Raw genomic sequence first — 25,042 nt, forward strand, 5'->3', positions numbered from 1 at the left:
AACTAACTCTTACCCCTAATTGGTGCGTCCATAGGTCTCCTTCTCACATGGCCAAACCATCTTAGTTGGTTTTCCATCATCTTGTCCTCTATTGGCGCCATTTTCACCTTTTCCCTAATCACGTCATTCCTTAATCGACCTTTCCTTGTATGGCCACACATCCACCTCAACATACACATCTCCGCCACACTCATCTTTTGAATCGCTGTGCGATAAAATTACCAATATTACTACTAATAATTGGTAGTAATTCATTTTTTTCTTGGTGTTGTACTCTCGTACTCATCCATCTGATGATGCATACATTGATGACGAGAATGCTAATATAGAGATAAATAATGGTGTCGGGTTTGAGAAAACTGTTATAATGGCGGATCTGGTGGGCGTTGGTTGATAGATGCGAAGTGGACGAGGACGGTGGGGGTGCTGGCGACATGAGTGGTGGTTGGAGGAGGGAAGAAATTGAAAGAGAGAAAATTATTGATTATGAAACAAATGGGAAAATGGGGTGTTAAAATGTTAAGGGTATAATGGTCATTTATTTCCATGATTGAGTAAATCATGTCCATAAATGAGCATAACCCAAACATTAAATATTTCAAATAACGTCAAATATAACACGTATTATTAAGTAAAATAAATTAAGTTCTTGCAAAATTACGTGGAATTTTGTTGAGTGTTTTCGCTAGCAGGAGTATTTTTTGCGCTTTACTATTTTGAAAAACGACACTGTTCTAGATAAAATATGAATAGTCTATGCTTAGGTCACCATAATTAGAAAAATATAAAGTGGTAAAAACCCAAATGCCACTCCCCAAAGTGGAATCACTGAAACCTTAGGCACCAAAGTAGAATTTGCTCAAATATCAGGATCTCAAAGTGGAAACAATCCGTAAAAGTTATCATAGTTGACATGTGGCCTTTGCCCTCGGACACATGAACGTGAGTGTTGTGACGACATATTCACTAAGGTTTTTTGTGAGAAGGTACGTAACATTTACACCATCTTGCACGAAGGTACCTAACATTTATTTTGCCCAAAAGTGCCAAAACTTTACATTCCACTAGTTTCTGTCAACAGAGTCAAACTTTAGGGTTTGACTTGACGAAAAACATGATTTTGTTTTCTTCTGTCCTTAATCCCGTACTTAAAAACTTTGTCATCTAATTTAACGCATTATCCTCCCCTCCACCGATACCACCTTATTTATCCAATTATCCACTCACTACCTTCTCTCTCCGCTCTATCTCCCAACCCAATCACCTTATGTCCTCCCTCATCTCAAGCACTTCATATCTCCACCCTCTACCTTAATCACCTTACATCTCTCCACCTCTCCAACTTTATTCCCCGCACTTCTTCTCTATCCTCCCTCCTTAACCCCTTTCTCCTTTTATTACTTTTATTCTCCCCAACTCCACATTTGGCTCATGTCATCGTCCCTTTCTTCGGCGACAATTTTCGAGGTTAATGGGGGCAGTAGAAAGGGTGATTAACATTAGTGATGGGAAATAGTTGTTCAGGATGGTGAGTTGTTGACTGAGGAGATGATAGGAGTAGAGATTAAGAGGGTAAAGTTAAAGCTAGTAAATGATAAATGCAAAGTATTTATTAACTATAATTATGGGATTTTTATAAAAAACAATCACGTTTTTGGTTAAGTTAAGACGAAATCTTGACTTTTTTTTGACGGAAATCGTCAACTGGTACTTGTTAACAAATATATAAATTTGAGGTACCTTTGGGCAAAAAAATAATGTCAGGTACCCACGTGCAAAGTGACCTAAATGCTAGGTAGCCTCTAACAAAAAACCCTATTCACTAATGTTGTTTCTAAAGTATTGCCTCAGCAAGCCTTTTATTAGTTTATGCACATATGCTTATTTATATGTTCATTGTCCTCCTATTTTTGAATAGCTAGGTGCCTTCGGACTGGGGGGATTATGTTAAACTGTGGTAGTAAAATGGCTTTGTACACTGCATTTTTTGTGGATTTTGTGCAGGTTTGCATCTAATGAGGAGGATGCATGGATTCGGGCAGTTCTGAAGGACTTAACTATAGAAGCTGGATCTGGTCTTGTAATTTTGAACCCCGTTGATGTTTCAGGCGCTTATACCTCGGTGAAAGACAAGACCAATATGTCACTCATGTGTACTGATATTCACATTCATCTGTCCTTAAGCATCATCTCTCTCTTGCTTAACCTCCAAAATCAGGTAGCTGGTGCGTTGCAATTCGGAAATGCCAATCCTGTGGTATCATGTACTAACTTCGAACGGATATGGATGTCACCAAAAGGTACCTAGAATGACCTCATGATTTATGTCTGGTGGCTTGCAATTTACCAAAGTTTTGTTGTTTCTTCTTGCTAATCTGGTCTTATTTGCTTCATCTGTAGAAAATGGATCCAAGTGCAACCTCACATTTTGGAGGCCCCGTGCGCCTTCAAACTATGTTATTCTAGGCGATTGTGTGACATCAAGGTAATTTTTTAAGAAATTGTTTTTGGTGGTATTGCATATGACAAATATCGGTTGTAAACCCAACCCCACCCCCCGGCCCACGGGTTTCCTTTTCAATATTTTGCTCATCAGATTGAGCCGTTAAACAATTTGTTCCTACCATCAATTTCAATTTCTTACTTCCTTTATACTGGCTAGGTGGTCAGCATTGTATCTATGTTATTGTGCTATTTGAAAAATACCTTCCAAAATACAAAGAATGTACGATTCAAGGAGTAGAAATACATAATTGCACATTCAAAATAAAGGGTTAGTTGGACAAGTTGAGGGTATTTATGTAATATTATACGATGATGAGATTTACCTCTGAAATGATCAAAAATACTGAAAATGGAACTTCTTTTTGACAGAGTGAGCTTATATCTTGGGTCATGCATTTTTCTTGCAAATCATATCAAATTTTTTCAAGTGTCAATCACATTGACTTCTCCTAACCTCAAAAGTTCTGCGTATATCATACACCCCGTTGTGTCCTTTAATCAATATCCTCTGGTACCCATGAAAAAAAGGTTCTGCGATGCTGATCATGTGCATGATTTTTCTGTCCCACGGAAAAAAGGTTCTGCAATACTGATCATGTGTATGATTTTTCTGTTATCCCCAGGTCTAATCCTCCGTCTGAGGCTATGATGGCTGTGAGCAACACATATGGACGTGTTAGAAAACCTACGGGTTTTAAGTTAATCGGAGTGCTTTCTGAAATCTTAGAGTTCGATAAAAGTGAAGGGACTTTAGATGGTAAAAGAGAATGTTCTTTGTGGTTGCCAGTTGCACCAGCAGGATATGTAGCCTTAGGCTGTGTAGCAAATACAGGAGACCAACCTCCACCAAATCATATTGTCTATTGCCTTCGAGCTGATCTAGTGACGTCTACAACCTTCTCGGAATGTATATATCATGTGCCTTGCAATCGTCGTTTCCCGCTGGGATTTAGCATATGGCGTCTCGATACCATGCTTGGAACTTTCTGTGCCAGTCCTTCCGTTGATTGTCCTCCAAAAGAGATATGTTATGATCTGGTTCATTGTCTTAAATGGGGAGGATACTGGCATCACCATTCTTCTGAAAGGCCTGCCGCAAAGCCCAATCTAAATAATGAATCTATTGTTTCACAAGGAAGTGGGCAAAATTCGAATACAAGTGGGTGGGACGTCCTTAGATCATACTCAAGATCACATAATTGTTTTATGTCCATCCCAAACTTTGAGAGAATCTGGTGGGACAAGGGTGGAGAGTTCCGTCGTCCAGTGTCAATTTGGCGGCCGATAATCCGTCCTGGTTATGCCATTTTGGGTGACTGCATAACGGAAGGGTTGGCTTCTAAACCTTCCTGTGTAACAATGGTCTGTAAAATCTAGGTGCCTAACCTTTTATGCTCACTTCTCAGGTTGGAGCCACCTACTCTTGGCATAATATTTTTGGCTGATAATCCAGAGATCTCTGCAAGACCTGTGCAATATACGAGAGTTGCTCACGTGGTAGGGAAAGGTGTGGATGACGCATTCTTTTGGTATCCAGTTCCCCCTCCAGGTTATGTGGCAATGGGATGCATTGTAACTAGAACCGATGAGCCCCCACGTGTTGAATCATTTTGCTGTCCAAGACTAGATCTTGCTGGACCGGCTAGTATAGTTGAGGTGCCTGTTTCTAGATCGTCGAGTTCAAAAGGATCTCACTGCTGGAGCTTATGGAAAGTTCAGAATCAGGTTGAAATTAGTGTTTCACTGATTCTTATCCTGTAACTACTTGCACATTTTATTAACAGTCTATGCATAAAGCCATAAAGTCTAGAAAGTAGTAGAACTTCCTACTTCCTAGATAGAATTACGGGAGTACACATATAATTCTGCTTTTTGTTTAGGCCTCAACATTTCTGGCACGTGCTGATTTAAAGAAGCCATCAAGTCGTTTGGCGTTTGCTATTGGAGATTTTGCCAAGCCAAAGACACGTGAAAACGTGACATCTGAAATGAAGCTGAGGTGCTTATCCGTCACTGTCTTAGACAGCTTGGGAGGAATGGTAATCGCCTAACGTAGCATAGAGTGCATTTTATCGATTTTCCTTTGGCCATTACTATGTATTTTGATTAATGTTATACCACCTTGCAGATGACTCCATTCCTAGATTTGACCTTTACTAATATTAAGCTTGTAACCCACGGCCGATTTGAAGCAATGAATGCTGTGTTTATATCTTCAATGGCTGCATCAACTTTCAATCGGCAATTGGAGTCTTGGGAACCCATGGTGGAGCCTTTTGATGGAATCTTCAAGTAATTTATTGCATTTATGGGTTGCTGTTCAATGCTTTTGATAAGATGCATGATTGTTTCTACATCTTCATTAATGTTGTTCTGTAGAAGTATTATTCAAATGATAATCTTATGCATAGTGCAATTGGAATTGACGGCTGACTTGTTCTTTTATTTTGGAGGTTTGAAACTTATGATACGAACCTGCATCAGTTTCCTGCGTTGGGTAAAAGAATACGCTTTGCTGCAACCAGTGTGTTGAATCTTAATGTCAGCGCTGCCAACCTAGATACTTTTGCTGAGAGTCTCACTTCGTGGAAGAGACAGAGAGAGCTTGATCAGAAAGCAGCAAAGATAAATGAGGTAAAAACAGCTCTAGCATCTTCATATTTGGGGTGGTTTATAGAGGTTGTAATGTTATATAACTGAAACTCTTGCAGGAAGCTGGTGGTCATCATAGTGACAGGGATGAATCGACATTTTCGGCATTAGATGAAGATGATTTCCAGTCGATTATAATAGAAAATAAACTTGGGCGAGATATTTATGTGAAGAAACTAGAACAAAACTCTGATACAGTTGAAATTCTTCACGACAGTCGGGCCACTGCTATCTGGCTACCTCCTCCTAGGTTTCCAGATAGATTAAATATTGCAGACAATATCCGCGAAGCACGCTACTATATTGCTGTTAATATACTAGAAGCAAAGGTAATCAAGTATGAATCTTACTAAATTTGATGCTTAAATTATTGCCTTAAATGAAATATGTGAAGAATGTGCGTGACTAACATTTGCAAATCCCCAGGATATACCAATTGTTGATGATGGCAATAGCCATAGCTTGTTCTGTGCTCTACGACTCGTGGTACATAACCAGCCTATTGATCAGCAAAAACTTTTTCCTCAAAGTGCACGGACTAAATGTTCTAGACCCTTAATCATGGAATCGTCAGAAGAAGGTTTGGGTACTGCAAAATGGAACGAGCTATTCATATTTGAGGTCCCTCGAAAGGTAGTCTTGCGCAGCTTATCATTTCATATTCTCAAACTCTTCACCTCCTTCTGCAATTAATATTTTAGATGTGTTCCCCGTAGTCTCTTGTATGCCTTTTGATGAATACTTATTGTGTTAAACGGCCTACTTATTAGCCTGACGCATATAGTCTAAGGCCTCATTGTGCCTGTGCTGTGCTTTCGTAGGCCAAGCTCAATCTTTATGAGTGTCATGCTTTATTCTTCATGCGTTGTGCTGAAGATACGCATATCAGACACGGGACTCTTCTTTTTGACTCTCTGACTGTTGCACATGATTTTAGGGAGTCTTATACTAGTCTCTATACACCATTAGCCCACCTTTTTTGGGAGCTGCTGAGGCATTAGGGTAGTGGTGTTGTTTTGTCATTTCATTATTCTCATCTTAAGTTCATTTTACTCGTGTTTACTTGGTCACTTTTTATGTATCACTAATGTTTTTTGGCTCTTATTTTAATTTTTTCTTTTCCTTAACACATACTTGAAAAGCATGTTTTTGCCTCACCTCTGTGTGCTATAACATAAGGGTAAGGCTGTGTACATTTAATCCTCCATACCCCAGAATCTGCTATAGCCCTTGCCCTTGAGGAACTGGGATAATGTATACTTAACAGAGGTCAACCCCCCCTCTTCTCCCTCTTTTTTTTTCCGTTCTTATTTCCCTCTCGTTTACTCTCTCACTTTGCCTGTGATACTTTATTATCATAACTGTCATCAGCTCTCCCTTTATCTTTTTACTTGTCTTCGTTTCACATTTCATTGACGATAGTTTTGGGACCAACGGGTTGCTACTGTTGCTGAATAAACTCTTAGACTGGCAGATGCTAATAACTTGTTTGGTGTTTGATATGCTCTCTCTGTAAATCTTTGACGAGATGTTTTTGTGATTTTGTTTCTAGGGTGCTGCAAAATTAGAGGTGGAGGTCACTAACCTTGCTGCCAAAGCTGGAAAAGGTATAGACTTTCCTGTGTATGTGTGTGCTCTTTTCTGTCTCCCTGTATTAGCTTGTAGGTGTTTGTTTCAGCAGTAGCAATAGTCACACGAATTGGTAATATCCTGCCACTTAATTATTGCACCCCACACAGATTGAAAATAGAATAGTGAAAAGGCAAATGTGAGGTCTTCATCAGCAGATGTCCATAACAAAAATACAAGTAGAACGTTTAAACCTTCTCGTGAACCTAAAAATAGGACAAAAGAATGCAGTAACGTATTCATCTGAAAGATCTGATCCAGTGCTGGCCTACCCTAATCTACATATGAGCCTACCTTGGACAGCTAAAATAGGGTCACTTTAATGCTACCCTAAGCTAGCCCTAGTCCAATCTTGTTCAGCCTCTCAGTTGGTCTGACCAGAGTCACCCTTTCCATTGCCCTGGCCCACCCACCTATTAACTTCGTGTCTTGAGCATACCTGGGCATCTGAACCTTTTTGACATTCCAGTGTAATGCGCAACCCATCTTGTTTAATTTGCAGACGCTGTCATCTGAAAGTAATTGCTCTTTGCTAATGTTAGTACACTTCAGACATCTTTGCGTTCTAAGGCCCCTAATGTCCCGTCCTTTCTCATATTAAGAGGCAGAACCCTAGCTTTATAGCCTTTTTCCTAGGATGTTCAGCCTCTTCAAGAGTTTGACAAGCACACAGTAGCCTAGCCAACACACTATGCAGAACAATACCTTTTTGATTGAAAAATGTTAAATATGTTCCAACTAAATCCCCGTCAACTCCTTGCGTAGTTATGCTAAGCATAAGCGCTGCGCCGTGAAATCATTTTCCTTCTGAGCTTTTCATGTTCTGTGATATCTTTGTAATGCCTTTCAGGTAACTCTATTGGGCAAATAATTGTCAGTACCAGTTTTAGAAATACTATCTATATTGTGTTATGTATAATTTGCTATTACAATTACACGTAAATGCAGGGGAAGTTGTTGGAGCATCATCATTTCCGATTGGACATGGTACAAATGTTTTGAAAAAGATCTCTTCATCCAGGATGCTTAATCAGCAGCATACCTTTAAGAATATAGTCTCACATCCGCTACGGAAAAGGGTCAGTGCATTCTTCTTTTAAGTTCATTATTTTCTGTGTATGACTATTTCCTGTAGAGTGATGTCTTTGAATACAAATGATCAGGACAAGAGTGAGGACGGACCAGATAACCTAGGCTCGCTTCTTGTTTCCACATCTTATTTCGAGCGGAAAATTGCAGTTGATTTAACAAGCGAGGCAACTGATGAGAGTGGGGGTGCCTCTGATGTGGGCTTCTTGATAGCACTTCGCCCTGATGGTCCATGGGAGAGCTTGCGGTCCTTACTTCCTTTATCAGTCATACCAAAGTCCTTGGGAGATAATCTTATTGCAATGGAAGTTGTAATGAGGAATAGGAAAAAACATGCCATTTTTAGGGGCCTTGCAACCGTTACAAATGATTCCAATGTGAAACTGGATTTGGCGGTGCATCCATTATCCATGACTGATCCAAGGACAGGGGATCCTCGTAAAACGGTGGAGGGAATTGTGACGTTAGATCCTGGACGTAGTTTTATTCTCCCATGGAGATGCATGTCAGGGGATTCTGAGAATTGTCTCTTAGTTAGACCATATGCTGAATATTCCGCTCCATCTTACTTTTGGGGTGTTACAGCTGCTTTAAGCTCTGTGTATAATGGTGGTAAGGACCAACTCCCTGTAGAGCAAGGTTTTCTCTCTAAGCAAATCACCATGAAGCAAGGTAGTACTGTAAATTCCTCGGTATTCAAGCTGAATGAGCTTGAAAAGAAGGATTCCCTTTTGTGTTGCTCACCAAGTGTCCAAAATAAACAGTTCTGGCTTAGTATCTGTACGGATGCATCAGTTCTACATACAGATCTGAATGCCCCTGTGTATGATTGGAATATTTCCTTAAACTCCCCTCTGAAATTGGAAAACCGACTTCCTTGCCCCGTGGAATTCACCATCTGGGAAAGGACAAAAGAGGGTAAAGGTGCTGAGAGACAGCAGGGTTCAATTCTTTCCAGAAAAACTGCTCATATACATAATGCCGATCCAAGAAAACCTATATACCTTTCGTTGTTTATTCAGGGTGGTTGGACGTTAGAGAAGGTACTTTATACTTATAACATTTAAGGGAATAAGGCTCTGTTCTTTTGGACTGAAACGGATCTGATCTGAACTAAATTGAACTTATAGGATCTGAACTGAACTTAGAGGACCTGAACTGAACTGAACTTATAAGATCTGAACTGAACTTATAGGATCTAAATTTAAATTAACTTAATTTAATTTAACTTAATTGTTGCTACCACTACCACCACTACGACCACCACTACTACCACCACTACTACCATTACTACCACCACCACTACTACCACTACTACCACCACTACTACTACTACTACTACTACCACCACCACCACCACCACCACTACTACTACCACCACTACTACCACCACTACTACCACCACCACCACTACTACTACTACTACTATTATACACACAAATTCTCATTTATGACGGACAATATCCGTCACAAGCTTGTGACGGGTCAAATAAAATCCACTTAGGTAAATGAAGACAAGGTTTTTGTGATTCCCTATGCATTATATTACTTTTGTCTTATCTACCCAAGTGGGTGATATTTGACCCGTCACAAGCTTGTGACGGATATACCCGTCACAAGAGAGACTTGTTGTATTATAAAAAAATGCAAATTTTTATTGAGATGAAATAAATTTTTTAAAAGAAATTAGTTGGTAACCAAGAGAGAACATTGATAAGAAAATATAATTTAAAGCACAAAGTAAGATAATAACATTTTTCCGCTTTATATACATTGGTTTGTTCATACATTATACTACGATTGCATTACGATAAAAAATAATGAGAGAAGTGATAATGTTGTTTTAAAAATAATAATGTATATATGTATCGAATAATTAATGTCAAATGTTTTTGCATCGGTTTTTAAAAATAATACTCCGTATATAATTTTGATGAACTGAATTTATAGGATTTGAACTTATAGGATCTGAACTGAACTGAACTGAACTTATAGGATCTAAACTGAACTGAACTTATTGGATCTGAACTGAACTTATAGGATCTGAACTCAACTGAACTTATAGGATCTGAAGTGAACTTAAATTAAGTGACTTTAAGTCCAAAAGAACAGGGCCTAATAGTGATATGGTTGTACTTAATTTGTTTATAATTGGTTGTGCTTTACAGGGTCCTGTTGTCATTTTGGATCTCTCGTCTATGGATCATGTTTCATCATTCTGGATGGTTAACCAGCAAAGTAAAAGGTTCAGTTTGACATTCATGTTTCTCATGTTACAATTTACTTTGTGTATGCATGAACTGTATTAGTGTACAGTTTGTGGAAGTTTGATCTTTGGCAGGTGTATGTTTTCATAGTTACATTTGACTTCTACAACAGACTCATCAAAATCTGTATCTTTGTTCCCTTGAATTTTCTTTACCATATGTGTATATATATATATATATATATATATATATATATATATATATATATATATATATATATATATATATATATATATGGCTAGCTCAAATCTGCGCTTAGTTCTCTTCACCCATTTATTGTGTTTTCACTTTTCTCCTTTTTCCCTTCCCTTTTATTGTTATCTCACATTGACGGTTCCGTATGATGATATATGTTTGCCTGTTCCAAATCATTTCGGCACTAAAGCGTACTTTGTTGTTGTATTCTGTTCTCTCCTGGCTCTTCCATTTTCTAATTTCTTTTTGTGCTGTTCGAGGGACGGGGTCAGGTATAGAAAGTAAGAAATTGAAGTCCGTAAAATTGAATATTTTTTTGTTAAAGAAAGACAAATAGATTTGTTTCTTTAGAGTGTGTATTGAATTGGTAAAACCTAAATAGGCGTGTTGATTAGTTCATGACAAGCCTACAGCAATGTTCTGTTACACACATGGCTGTTCCCCAATCCTCATCTAAGTGGCTTTGCTATGCTTCTTTTCAAGTTGGTTTTAACAAGTCTGCTGTATTGATGCAACAACAATATTTTACTCCAGTGCCTCAATGGCTCCCGCAGATTGCGGAGTGTGGGGTGACTTCTGCAAATTGCGGAGTTTGGGGTGGCTCTCGTAAATTGCGAAGTGTGGGGTGGGGGATATATGCAATGTTGCCCTTGTGTTAGCAACACAAAGAGGTTATTTCCTAATGACCCAAGATATTGCGTCGAGAACTGCATTGAAGGACTGGTACTTCACAATAGAAAGAACCAACCACTTAACTGAGCCACTTTGCTTTTATTTAATCGTAGTCCAAAACCATAATGAGTCTTTGGCTTCATTGGAAATGCAAACATCTGCTCTTTTGATGCATATAATTAATTTTTTTTCTTTTATTTTTGAACCACAGGAAGTTGCGAGTAAGCTTAGAGCGGGATATGGGAGCGACAATTACTACACCAAAAATCATCAGATTTTTTGTCCCTTACTGGATTGTCAATGAGTTTTCTCTGCCTCTTGCTTATCGAGTTGTTGAAATTGAGCCCCTAGAAAGTGGGGACAATAGCATTCTAAAATCGGGAAAACAATCTGTTCCAAGGAAAAATGTTCAGATTTTAGACGTGATCCAGGATACAAGTCCAATACCTAGCATGCTTTCGCCACAGGATTATGTTGGACGTGGTGGAGTTCTTCTTTTCACCTCTCGTAATGATACATTCCTTTCCCCAAAGGTGGGAATTGCCGTCGCTGTACGTGATTCTGATAATTACAGTCCTGGTATTTCACTTCTTGAGCTTGAGAAAAAGGTAGCAAAGATGGGGTCCTTTTTTAATGTCTAATTATGTTTTCTGGTTTTTGTTAGAGCATCACACAGTCTTATGACCCTGACATGAATTGATTTCCAGGGACGAGTCGATGTTAAAGCCATCGGCTCAGATGGATCTTACTACAAACTGTCAGCGCAGCTCAACATGACTTCTGATAGAACGAAGGTGAGATTCTGCTCTAATAGTCCATTACTGCAACTGGATTCCTCCTGCCTCTACTTTGATTATTGCATGTTTATATATATAATATCTGGGCCCCCTTTGCTAAAACTGTTGAATCATCATAAAATGTGTTTTTAAAAGCAACAGCGGCTCTTAACAAAAGTTGATTTAGTAAACGGATAGTACTTTGATCATCGGAAATGCAGTCCTGGATTATTCTGACATCAGATTTGTTCTTGAAACAAGCTATAAAATACTATAGAATCAATTTAGTGCGTTAATAAAGAAGGCTTTAATAAAACTATGCAACAATTATACCCCAATCCATATGTGAATTCAGTGCATCAATGATTTAAATCAGCTTCTAGAATTCAAAATCATAATAATTAGCTACCAAATAATCTCTTCCTTTTTTTTCTCTCATTTTTAAAGTCATTGACATTTAATTTTTACTTTTTTAACAAAAATATGTTAAGATCATGTGTTGTATACTGATTGACCGGACTCGTACCCGACCAGACACCCGAACTCAAGACCCGAGTTTGACCCGAACCAATATAACCCGACCCCAATGTGTATTGTTGTATACTGATTATTATTAATTCATAAATAACTTAATAATAGTTGACTCGAATCCGAAATGGCCTGGCCCGGCCCGACCTGAACTCAACTCTTGTAAACCCGAAATTGACCCGGCCCTTGCCAGGTTTACTTGTATAGTTCTATGCATTAGATTGGGACAGGAGCTTTAATTAACTGTGCAAAACAGCCAGGAAAAGAAAAAACATTTTGCCAAAAAAAAAAAAAGCCAGGAAGCAGCTACTGGACAAGAGAGCCATATTGCTACCTTCAGCATGAACCTATATATAATATCAAGTTATATTATAAAGCCACTAAAAAATTACAATAGACTAAAACTTTAGAATCTATCAAGTCGCTTAAAGTAACGCAAGTTTCAGCAAAAAACTCGCTTTTACCACCTCGAATATGTTCCTGTCATTAAAGCTGATCAAGTAATTGTATATTTCAAGTTATCGTCCCATTGTAATGCATCTAATTGAGCATTGCTATCACAAAATTAGCTAAAAGTTTCTATTTTCTTTGAAATCATTAGCTGTCCAGAATAATTCTGTGGCGTATTGCTTTGCATTAGATTTAGGTCCTGAAATCCCGCTGTCGCATATGCTTGTGAAAATCCCACTTCTTTGAAGATTTAAAAGTGATGTGCTTGACACATGTATATACTTTATCATATACTTTATCATACACTCAATACTTTTTAAAGTTAAGCTGCTCTTGGAATGTCCTAGGATCATGTGGCAAGACATTTCAAGAGATTTTCTTTGGTTGTACCAGATAACTGAAATTAAAAGCTTGGTACATCGATAATATACACAAAATCCCAGAGGCAGAACAACTTCATCATGCTTGCATGTAGACCTGTCAAACGGGTCGGGCGGGTCGGGTCATACGGGTCGGGTTATTCGGGTCACGGGTCGGGTTAGGGTCAGAATACGGGTCAAGCAATAATTTCTAACGTCTTTTTTAAATGATTTTTTTAATTAAAAAAATATTTTTTAAAAATGTAAATCATATTTAAAATTAATATTTTAATCATATTCAACGTTTACATTAATTATATTGACATAATTATTAAAATAAAGTTTTTTTAATAATTATTTTATTATTAAATATTATAAAAGTTATATAAAATTAACTTTTTAGTTGTTTTTGTAATTTTAAGTGATAAAAAAATATTTTTTTAACTATTTTTTCAAATATAATATATAAATATTAATATTTTAATAAAATTCTTGATTTACCTTTGACCAAACGGGTCGACCCATTCGGGTCGGGTCTCGACCCTAAAATAACGGGTCATTTCGGGTTCGGGTCAAACGGGTCGCGGGTCGAAAAAACCGGGTCTGTAACCCTAAAAAACGGGTCGGTCGGGTCGGGTTAGGTTTTCGGGTCGGGTCAAGTTTTGACAGGTCTACTTGCATGTCATAAATAAATCAAAGAGAGTAACTGTAACAATATTTTTGTTTTTTTAACAATAATACAAGTTCCGACACGCTAAATTGAACTTCAATATTTGTGCATATAACTTAGAAATGTGAGACCCTTGCTCGAAAATTTGCCTTTTAATCAAACAATCAAGCTCCAGAAACCGACAACTATACTACAAAATATCAAATAGCGAACTTGGAAGTTCTTAACGCGTGCAAAAAATGTTATAAAACCAAGCTACAATCTTGGAGAAATCTAGAACAATAACAACTCATTATTGAAAGCCCATGGCAGACATCATTGAGCACACTTGTTCTTTGAAAGAGAAAAATTTGACATATTTGCGTTGAATATATCTCGAATCAAATACATTGGGGAGCGGAAAGATATATGATGGTTTGTTGGGGTGAATTGGCAATTTGCTTAGTTTGAGTGCTGTAATTAGCAGTTTCATTCATGTACATGCGACGTTTTCATCATGTTTGTACTTGTCAATTTGTCATATGTGTTTGTATACGATAATGCGTCAAACATGCCCGAAGTCAACACATTAGCTTGCTGAACGCTCAAGTTGCCGTGTCACGTATTTTCACAGCTGCATTTGTATATAGAATGTCTACACCTGGGTATTTGATTTAGGCCATTGGTCTTTCATGTACTCTTTTTACTCAATTATGTACGAGATTTCCAATTTTACCCCTCTCATTTTTTCATGTCTTCTTCCTCTACATCTCATTGCCTCCTTTTACCGTTTCAATACTAAAAAACATAAAAATAAAATATAATTGACAAACCACCCTCCCCACCGTCTCCCCCACTCCTACCGCTGCCACGGTGTCACCCATCACGCTGCCCTCCACGTTCAAGATTGACAATAGTAGATCTGGGTGTTGGGTTGGCTGTTAACAAGATAGTGTGCGCGATTGGAGTTGTATTGTCAAGCCTTACTACTTGTGCTAATAATTCCTCCATTGCTGATTTAAGTAGTTTAGTTATCGTGCATTCGTGCATATTAGAATAGATTGAAAAGGTGATTTTGGATGAAGGAATTAAACGGATGGCAAATACAATGATGATTAGACAAGGTTTTAATTGGCTGGAGAATGGGGTAAAGTTCGTCCATTCAGAGAGGTTATTAATGAATCAGATACTGTAAATTTCTGGCCTTGATTGGGAAAAAATATATCAAAACCCTAATTAATTCAATAAAAAACAGAAATGCATGTAAGTTCATCCATACAATCTTGTTTGATATGATAATTATTAAAATCCATAGTTCAAGAATTTGATTAGGTTTAGAGGGTTGAGAAAAGATAATTTATTTTTCAAGAGAAAGGGTAGGGTATGGAATAATTATGAAAAAGTGTACATGATCGAGTAAAAACCATGCATGAAAGAGCAATTACGTTGATTTACTATGCTAATGTTTTCTGGTTGGTAATTTGTTCCTAATCCTTCATTTTTGAATATTCTGTTGCAAATGATGTGGTGTGTCAAACTTTCAGGTGGTTCATTTTCAGCCACATACCTTGTACATCAATAGAGTTGGGTTCAGTGTATACATCCAGCAGTGTGGAACTATGTCTATGGAGTACATTCACCCTACAGATCCTCCAAAGCCTATTCGGTGGCATTCTTCTTCCAAGGATGAATTCTTGAAGGTACTGCTAGTGTTTCTCACACATTCAAGAAGTTAAATTTACAAATGGATGATTCTATATCTACAGCTGATTTCAATAACTGCTGCTTCAGTTACGAGTGGATGGATATAAGTGGAGCAGTCCGTTTAGTGTTGGGTCTGAAGGAGTGATGTCCTTCGTCCTGGAGAGTGATGCAGATGGTAGTGACATGAACATCAGGGTGGCAGTGAGAAGTGGGACAAAAAGTTCACGTTACGAAGTTATTATTCGACCAAATACATTGTCAAGTCCATACAGGTCTGCTATAGCTCTACGCAAGCTTACCATTCTTGAATTTAGTCCATGCTTTCATTCGTGAACCAAATGTTTTGAATTACTGCATGTGGATAACTAATTCAGTTTTGATGGTCAAGTAAGCTCATAATAGATTGAAAAGTGGTCTGGTATGCTGGGACATCTTTAATAGTAGTTGAAGTCCCAGCGTTATGTATGTGATATAGATTCTCTTCTGTAATTTACAATTCACGGTCAATGTAATATCGTCTTTATTTTTCTGTTTTCATGTTGATTAAGTTATTTGAAATGGTAGTGGAAATAGACAAGGAACGATGTGATACTTGAGTTTTAGTTTCATATTGTCTTAAAAATCTCTGTGTTTTTATGTACAATATTATATTTCTAAATCTAATGGCAACATCTACGTCCTGAATTTTTTTTTTCTCAGGATTGAAAATCGTTCTATATTTTTGCCCATTCACTTCCGCCAAGTCGATGGGCCAACTGATTCCTGGAGGTGTCTCCCTCCTAATGCAGCCAGTTCTTATTTATGGGAAGATGTTGGGAGGCGCCGTTTATTGGAGCTAGTTGTGGATGGATCTGACCCGCAGAGAGCAGTAAAATACAATATCGATGAGGTATTTGATCATCAGCCAATGAATGTTGGAAGTGGACCAACAAGAGCTATATGTGTGGCAATTGTTAAAGAAGAGAAGATGAACATAGTTAAAATTAGTGATTGGATGCCTCAAGATGAGTCTTTATCTGCGTCGCACCAAAGAGTTCCGATGTCGGTGTCACTCCTTTCCAGAAGCGATCCTGAGCATCAATCTACCTTAAATACTGAGTTTCATGCTGTTGTTGAGCTGTCTGAGCTTGGTCTGTCCATTATTGATCACACACCAGAAGAGATGCTTTATTTGTCGGTTCAGAATCTTCTTGTTTCACATTCCTCAGGCTTGGGCTCCGGGACTAGTAGGTTGGTCATAGTGGCCTTTTTACGTTACTTACTATTCAATTCATGTATGTAGATGAATAAGAAATATTAGTCTTGTCCTCTTCCTTGCGTGTCTCTTTAAAGGTATCTCAGTTTCCCTTGTTCTCAATATGGTATGTGGTTTGCACTCTCGGAGTTATATTTGTCTGTAGTTTCTTATGGCATTATGGGTTGTGGAATGAATTCTTGGATCCACTTTAAATGGAAATACCTCCCTTACCACCTGCAAATACTATAAACAAACCTTAGGCCTTGTTTGTTTACCAAAAAATGAGGGAAAAGGAGGGGAGGGGGAAGGAGGAAAGGGAAAGGGAAAGGGAGGGGAGGGAAGGGAAGGGAAGGGGAGGTGGAATGGTGGGTGAGAGTTTTCCCTCCAAATCTTTCCTTTGTTGGAGAGAAAACATTTTGCCTTGAAGGAGGGATCCATTTTCCCTTCTCTCCAAATTCCTTCATCTCCATTTTGCTATCCAAACAATGGAAATTGCCTCCCTCCAATTCCCTCCCCTCCCTTTCCTTCCAAATCCTTCAATCCAAACAACGCCTTAATAAATAATACTAGCCAGGGCCTAGGGTGTTTTCCCTGTTCACTGGCCTTATGTGCATATTGGCACTTCCGCGGTTCCATGTTCCAAGGTAGAAGATCGTTATGTTGCAAGATATCTGCTTATATCATTCTTCATTATCTGTAAAATATTTCGATAACAGATCTATGTTCATATTGCAAGCTTAACACTTCCGCGGTTCCATGTTCCAAGGTAGAAGATCGTTATGTTGCAAGATATCTGCTTATATCATTCTTTATTATCTGTAAAATATTTCGATAACAGATCTATGTTCATATTGCAAGCTTAACAGCTATCAGTTTTAAGCCTTGTTTTAAAGCTTTGTTATGCAAAACCGTGCTTCTCTTAATTATTAAATAACTTTTTTTTTTTTGTGAATGAGCCTTGATCATTTTTTAAGCTTTAGTTTTCCCTTCTTGATGCAGATTCAAATTAAAAATGCGCGGAATTCAAGTGGACAATCAACTTCCATTAACTCCAATGCCAGTTCTATTTAGGCCGCAGAGACTCAGAGAGGAGATAGACAATATCTTAAAGTTTTCTGTGACATCACAAAGTAATGGGTCGCTGGATTTGTGTGTCTACCCTTACATAGGACTCCATGTAAACTTCTATGTTCTCATCATTTCTATTGGTTATATCCCATATATGACTGTTGCCAGCATTATTTCATAACTTACTCACACAGGGTCCTGAAAATTCGGCCTTTCTGATAAATATTCACGAGCCGATCATATGGCGTCTTCATGAGATGATCCAGCAGGTCAACCTTAATAGGTTACATACTACTGAAACAAATGCCGTTTCCATTGATCCTATTATCCAAATTGGGTATGAGAAGTTTAACTGAACTGTAACATTCAACTGTATATTTCATTAATTGTGATTCTGCAGTATGAATGTGTGGTATATAATATGATAGGGTTCTTGACATTTCGGAAGTACGGCTCAAAGTGTCAATGGTTATGTCACCTACGCAACGACCAAAGGGTGTGCTCGGCTTTTGGGCATCATTGATGACTGCACTTGGGAACATGGAAAATATGCCTGTAAGCATGATTTTTATTTTAGCCTGTTGATTTAGCATTTAGCAGTTGCCTTTCCATTGTATTATACCTCTTTTAATATATTTCCCCTCTGGTAAATTATTTTATACCTATAGTGCTTGGTAGATTCCATCGTCTCTCTAGCCAGCTCCTCTTGACCCCTATTCTATCACTGATTGAGTGAGTATTCTTTCTAGCACGCCAATGGGGACAAAAGTGTGAAGTCTTAAACCGCATTTACGCATCAGCTGAAAAGAAAATCTAATTGCTTTCTAATCAAAAGCGAAACACAAATAGTTTTTCTGTTACATTATAAATTCCATTAAGGTAATCTTGTCTGTTTTAGTTCTTTCTTTACTTAGATTTGATCTCTGAAAAAAGTTAGTCATCCAATTCAACCAGGTGAAGATACACCAAAGATTTGTGGAGAATGTATGTATGCGTCAGACTGCGATCATCAATAATGCTACCTCAAATGTTCAGAAGGACCTGTTAAGCCAACCTCTTCAGCTGCTTTCTGGTGTTGATATACTTGGAAATGCTAGCAGTGCACTAGGACACATGAGTAAAGGCGTAGCAGCTTTATCAATGGACAAGAAATTTATCCAAGGTCGACAAAGACAGGTATTTTTGCCAATACTTGGTCCCTTTGAAATTTACCATGTCTAACAACATCATTTGAATGTTGGCTAACTATTAATTAGCTCAGAATATGGCGTAATAAAAAAAAAAAATTTTTTACTAGAAAATAACAAAATGGTTCAGTAAATTGTTTGCACTTTACTTATACGTGAAGTAGCAGTCGGTCAATCACTTGTTTGCAGCAATTTTGATTACACAAATTATTGGGAACCAGCTGTTTCCGGGTGTTAAAACTGTGATTGATAGGATATTCTCCGGTCCTGATGGCACTATACATTTTTTTTATACTTCTCTGTCGAGTTGATTCATGTCCATATATGAACTAGTATGAGTGTAAGCCCTAGCGTCAGAAAGACAAGAAGAATACCCGTCAGAGTTGGGACTTGGGATGCATCATGGCTTTTCTCTTAGTCCTTTTCTCTTTGCCATATTCATGGACAAATTGAAAAGGTCAATTCAAGATAATATCTCATGGTACTTGATTTTTATGGATGTTATGTCGATTGATGAGATGAAAGAAAGGACTAAAAGGAAGTTGGCCCTCTAAAGGCAGATCTAGGAAGTCCGAGGATATACGCTGAGCAGGTGTAAGATTAGGAGAAAGTTGGAATTTTTAAAGGGCTAAATTGTTACTTACTGCCTTTTAAGTACAATTTCTTAAAAATAATTACCTAATCATTTTGGCTAATAATTACTTAATTATTATTTTTTTTTCGCTAAAAACTTCCTACCCTATATGATCCATTTTTTCACATATTGCTACAACTAATGAATTTTAATAATTTTATAGTTTTGTCAGAAACTGTTTAAAACTCAGCTCAGGGCTCCCATTAATGGTAACAATTTGTAAAAAAAAAAAAAAGTGATTATAGTAGCCTAGTAGGTACTCCCTCCATTTCTTCATCTTCTTCCAGTTTGTTTTTTACACGTTTCTTAAACGAAATTAATATAAAATTCATAAAATGCTTTTGGGGGATGGGGTTAATAATTAATTAAGTGTAATAATATGAGTGGCAATTTTGTTAATATGTAAAGATAATCAGGACAATCTTGTAAATTTGCCTTTAAAAATATGTCAAATCTGGAAACTTTTGATGTGGGAAGAACACTCTGAAATTTCCTTAGATGGAGTAGTGATTTGAAATTTTTATTATTAGGTAGTAATTTGTAAAAAAGAATACTTATAAGTATCAATTTACCATTTTAAACTGAAGTTTTAGTAGGTTCAGAGGCAGAGAATTAGGAATGATCACTTATGTATAAGAGCAACTTTCTCTTTTGCTTATTTTATCTGTTTGGTGATTTTCAATGATGATTCATGTCAGCCTTCCCCCGAATCATTTTGGGATGAGTTGCATCATGTACTAGTTTCCTCATCTACTTACTATATCTTAGAGGTGATCAAATGCGGGCTTGGGTCGGACATGGGCTGGGCTCACATTAAATTTTTGGCCCACGGACAAGCGTGTTACTTAACTACGTTTTTACGTAACTTTCTGCACTCAATTTCATAAGCAGCCATTATATCCAGGAGACTGCCTATTAAATTTTTTTTCCTGATAACAGGAAAAAGTGGAGGATTTCGGGGACGTTATCAGGGAGGGTGGTGGAGCTCTAGCAAAGGGATTATTTCGAGGTGTTACAGGGATCTTGACAAAGCCTCTAGAGGGTGCAAAGACATCTGGTGTTGAGGGCTTCGTTCAAGGTGTTGGGAAGGGAATAATAGGTGCAGCCGCGCAACCAGTTAGTGGTGTACTGGATTTATTGTCAAAAACTACTGAGGGTGCCAACGCCATGAGAATGAAGATTCAAGCTGCTCTTACATCTGAAGAACAACTTCTACGGAGAAGATTGCCACGGGTAATAAGTGGTGATAACCTGCTTCGACCTTATGATGAATATAAAGCACAAGGGCAGGTATAAATAAATGAATGTATTCTTTTCTGGTATGAATTTGGAAGGTTTAGATGAGTATTTTGTCTTGTTCCCTGCTTGTCATGTGCCAAAGATGGCAGATAGTTTGGCTGGATGGGTAGAGGGAATTTGATTTGGTAGGTTTCTTTCTCTATCAGTTGGTGAGGGAAAAGGCACAGTTATTCTTTAGTATTCTTAACACGCACTAGCTAGGTAGTTTTCAATTAGCTGTTAAATCTACTGGATTTGCAAACTACTCCCTCCTATTTGGATCTGGAATGATTTCTTAACCAATTCACTGGATTTTTTACGCTTATGGCAGACCATAATTAACTCAAATAACATTTTGCCCTTACTAATTTGCCTAAGAGGCTATTCTTGCCCCTCAGTTCAGGCTATTCTTGCCCCTCAGATATCTCGTAGTGGTTTTGACTTTAGGTGTCTGATGTAGCATAGGAAAGTTGCATTTTTGATTGATGTAGTTTAACGTAAACATAATATATTTTTTTCCCTCTGCATCCTGCATAGAACGAGTACAATTTTTTTTTTTTTAATCTGCAACACTTTTAGCGTTAAAAGGTCTGAATAATTCATGCAATTTTTCTGATAAGATCCAGTAGAACTTTCATTTTGACTCAATTTCAATGCTATTAGTTTGGTTTACTCCCTTTTTTATGGAAATTTTGATGTGAATACATTTATGGCTGAGTCCAGCCTTTTTTTTTTTATAAAAGGGAAGGTTCAAATACACTTCATGATCTTGATGATTGGAGAGCTATATGCTAGACATGCCAAGAAAAGAGCCTTGTGATCAGAGTCATTTCTCCTAAGAACTTTTTTATATATTAAAAATATTGGATACTTCGCACTCCAAGAACCGTGCGTGGTCCCTGTGCTTTAGGAAGGTCCTAACCAAGGATGGCCTATCCTATTAGGTTTTAGCTGTTGGGGTTGTCTTATCTTTATAGCTGGAACTTGAAACTTTAATCCTTGTAGACACATACTTGTAAATGAACAAAAGATACCAGAGATGCTAAGCTTCTTAATTATTTTTATTTTTTTCACCCTTTCTTGTAATCGAGTTCTCAATCAGTGGCATTTACCAGTCTTCTTTGTTCATTATGAAGGTCATGCTGCAACTTGCAGAATCGGGCTCTTTTCTTGGCCAAGTTGATTTGTTTAAAGTACGTGGGAAATTTGCGCTGACAGATGCCTATGAAGATCATTTTGTGCTTCCCAAAGGAAGATTTCTTATTGTAACCCATCGTAGAGCTGTACTTCTGCAAGTAAGTTTACATACACAATGCATACTCGTAATTTTGGATATGACTGATAAATGATAATACCCTGGGAGTTCAGTTATTGATACTGCACACTATTTTCAACTGTCCAGCAACCATTGAGTATTATATCTCAGCATAAGAAGTTCAGCGCAGCCAAAGATCCGTGTTCAATCATGTGGGATGTGTTATGGGATAACATGGCAACTATGGAGCTGATTCAAGGAAAAAAAGACCAGCCAAAATCACCACCTTCACGTATCATTCTTTATCTAAGGACAAAGTCAGTAGATCCCAAGGACCAATATCGTGTGGTAAAATGTAACCGTGAATCTACCCAAGCCTTTCATATTTACTCTGCTATTGAGCAAGCTATGGGCACCTACGGACCTACTCAGTCAAAGGTGATGTCACCTTCCATGTTTCCATGGTACTTTGTTTAGTCAACTTCATTGCGATATTGCTCAGTTAAATGCCTGTGCCATCTTTTTGTTATGTTCGCACCATGAAAACTTGAAAAATGATATTCCTTTGAGTTTATGCGGCCGCCTAGTGCTGTGGTTCGTTACCAAAAAATAGTGGAGTGGCTTCATTTTGTATTAAAAAATGCTTTGTTGCTTTTAAATGTTCAATAGGGACTTCTGAAAAGGAAAGTAACAAGACCTTATTCCCCCGCATTGGCAAGCATTGATTCAATGTCCAAAGAAGGGGTTAGTGTTTGGTCTACAGCACAAGTTCCAGGATCACTTGCTACAAGGTCGTTGTTTGGCAGTAGCCCTAGCTGATTACCAGCAAGGACCAACTGCCACTTTTGTAAAGCAGGTCGGATTTTCCTGTTGATGCACATGATAAAAAAAAAAGGTAACAAATCAGCTTCATTCTTGATACTTGCAAACTTTCATTTTGCATATTCTTAATTATACCACCTTTTACCCAGTAGACCTATGGAATCAATTATATACACCTATTGTCTTCTTTACAAAAATGCAAATACTTAGTTGGAATATTTACGTTTTTAAGTTGCAACACAAACATTGACATGTTCTCCCTCAAAATCAGATTAGCCACGTTGGTTTTGGGTTTGATCGCATTGGGTTGTACGTTGGATTATTTCTAACTTATAATGGAGTATTCCATGTTTCTGCTATAAACAGATCAACTGATAAAAGTTTATTGTGAAATCAATCTTATTTTTAGGTCAAATCTATCGTGTTAGGTCATGTTTCTAGGTTGCATGAAAGTTTTTTCTTAATTTTATTTATTCTGTTTTTCTCAAGCAGGTGTGTAGAAATTATACCTAGTGGCTAGTACTATACGAAGGTCATGCCGCCTAAACATCATGTGGTTGAATTACTTGGCCTTCCCTCATACATAAGCCGCATTATGTTTTTATAGGTGTTTATGGATAGCATAATGCCCGTGTATGTATTTTTGAACTTTTGCGTAGCCAAGTCAAATGTATATCTCGAGACTGGCTTCTATGCACCAGCCATCTTCACTCAACTGCAGTACATACATGCAAGTACAAATTTATAAGAACGCTTGAGTAATTACCCCCACCCATTTGTTTGTTCTTCCTATATCTTTTGGACACAATAATTTTGGAAACAATATTTTTATTGCAACGAATGAGAGCAAGTTGTCCTTTAAGTACCTCGCTTAAACCACCAGCACCCCCACCTCCACCGTTGATGTTTGATTGTGGGGGAGGTATGGCGCCATACAGCTACATTAAGGTTTAAATTAAGTTTTAAGCAAGTTAATGTGAATCAGGTGCACCTCAATGTTATTATAGGATAAATAATTGAAAAATGATGCTTAGTATGCCTTTTTTTTTTTTTTTTTTTTTTTTTTTTTTTTTTTTGTAGAAGATTTTGTTACATTTGATTGTTTACATTTGCTTTTGCACTACTTTTTAGGAGAGCTTAAAGTAGGTAGGTCATGTTGGAAATTCTCCAAAAGGGTGAGCTTGGATTAATTATATGGAAGAGGGTCGTCACTCGTACAACCAGCAGCTAATGCAGAAAACTTTGGAATTTGTGTTCTTTCAAAGGTCCCAAGTAGTGGGTTAAGGAGTTGAGCCAAGCCAGAGCTTGGCCTTGCTCGGCTTGTGGTCAAGAACTAAAACTCGAGCTCGAGCCCATCTTGAGCTTGAAAAAAATATGTTCGTTATCAAGCTTGCTAGCTTTAACGCGAGCTCCAGATTTGAGCCTATGTATAAATGTTTTAACTTTTTTATTTTATTTTTCTTCCGATATTTTCAATAACAAGACTCGAAGGTTATATGTAAACATATTTGGCAAATCAGTGAGACATTTTATATACTTCCTTCTATTCAGTCTATAGTTCCCCTCTCTTTTTGCACAAAAATTAAGGAAATAAATTTGACCACACAAAACACCCTACCCCACATGAAATTGAATTGGGTCACACAAAGGTTTTTAAATAAAGAAAGAGGGAATAAAACCCGCGGGAACCACAGGCTGATTGGAGGGAGTATGTGATACATAGATATAATTATGATAAAATATTTTATAAACTATGAGCAATATCTTATCTAATCACAAAAGTTCGTGCCGCTCGTGAACTTCTCGAGTCGAGCCAACGTTTGCTCGGCTTGAGTCGTTAAGCTCTCAAGCCAAGCCCGAGCCTAGGCCGAACTCGCACTTTGCTCTGCTTCAGTCGTTAAGCTCTCAAGGCAAGCCCCGAACTCGCACGAGCCGAGCTTTAATGTGCACATCCCCTCCCGTGGCGGGTTCCACGGAGGGCGAAACTAGGGCGTGAAGCCACTCCCGCAAGTGACTTCACTCAGCCGAGGGCGCGCCTCGAGAACCAGAGACAAACAATCACAGACAGCTGCAATACAACAACAAC

The 25,042-nt window shown here is 37.8% G+C and overlaps 1 protein-coding gene across 8 annotated transcripts in view; it reads left to right on the top strand.

Annotated features, from left to right (window-relative positions):
• Positions 1 to 24,472, top strand: part of LOC141633346 (uncharacterized) — a 74,384-nt gene extending 49,912 nt beyond the window's left edge. For 6 of the 8 annotated variants that reach the window (XM_074445839.1, XM_074445838.1, XM_074445834.1 and 3 more), the window contains 27 exons: positions 2,005 to 2,300; positions 2,401 to 2,485; positions 3,129 to 3,836; positions 3,912 to 4,230; positions 4,386 to 4,544; positions 4,634 to 4,797; positions 4,959 to 5,139; positions 5,217 to 5,486; positions 5,584 to 5,790; positions 6,710 to 6,764; positions 7,735 to 7,865; positions 7,950 to 8,918; positions 10,044 to 10,120; positions 11,221 to 11,617; positions 11,717 to 11,803; positions 15,316 to 15,471; positions 15,563 to 15,747; positions 16,175 to 16,705; positions 17,712 to 17,889; positions 17,975 to 18,117; positions 18,209 to 18,335; positions 18,735 to 18,956; positions 20,541 to 20,891; positions 22,016 to 22,174; positions 22,282 to 22,572; positions 22,804 to 23,029; positions 24,088 to 24,472. In XM_074445839.1, coding sequence (XP_074301940.1) covers positions 2,005 to 2,300; positions 2,401 to 2,485; positions 3,129 to 3,836; positions 3,912 to 4,230; positions 4,386 to 4,544; positions 4,634 to 4,797; positions 4,959 to 5,139; positions 5,217 to 5,486; positions 5,584 to 5,790; positions 6,710 to 6,764; positions 7,735 to 7,865; positions 7,950 to 8,918; positions 10,044 to 10,120; positions 11,221 to 11,617; positions 11,717 to 11,803; positions 15,316 to 15,471; positions 15,563 to 15,747; positions 16,175 to 16,705; positions 17,712 to 17,889; positions 17,975 to 18,117; positions 18,209 to 18,335; positions 18,735 to 18,956; positions 20,541 to 20,891; positions 22,016 to 22,174; positions 22,282 to 22,572; positions 22,804 to 22,953 — 6,598 coding nt within the window. In that variant the 3' untranslated portion in view covers positions 22,954 to 23,029; positions 24,088 to 24,472. Of the gene's footprint in view, positions 1 to 2,004; positions 2,301 to 2,400; positions 2,486 to 3,128; positions 3,837 to 3,911; positions 4,231 to 4,385; positions 4,545 to 4,633; positions 4,798 to 4,958; positions 5,140 to 5,216; positions 5,487 to 5,583; positions 5,791 to 6,709; positions 6,765 to 7,734; positions 7,866 to 7,949; positions 8,919 to 10,043; positions 10,121 to 11,220; positions 11,618 to 11,716; positions 11,804 to 15,315; positions 15,472 to 15,562; positions 15,748 to 16,174; positions 16,706 to 17,711; positions 17,890 to 17,974; positions 18,118 to 18,208; positions 18,336 to 18,734; positions 18,957 to 20,540; positions 20,892 to 22,015; positions 22,175 to 22,281; positions 22,573 to 22,803; positions 23,030 to 23,448; positions 23,981 to 24,087 lie in introns of those variants that run through there. The other 2 variants (XM_074445833.1, XM_074445837.1) reach the window with 1 other exon arrangement.
• The last annotated feature ends 570 nt before the right edge of the window (positions 24,473 to 25,042 follow it).

Source organism: Silene latifolia, chromosome Y (genome assembly GCF_048544455.1).
Source record: "Silene latifolia isolate original U9 population chromosome Y, ASM4854445v1, whole genome shotgun sequence".
NCBI classification, from domain to species: Eukaryota; Viridiplantae; Streptophyta; class Magnoliopsida; order Caryophyllales; family Caryophyllaceae; genus Silene; species Silene latifolia.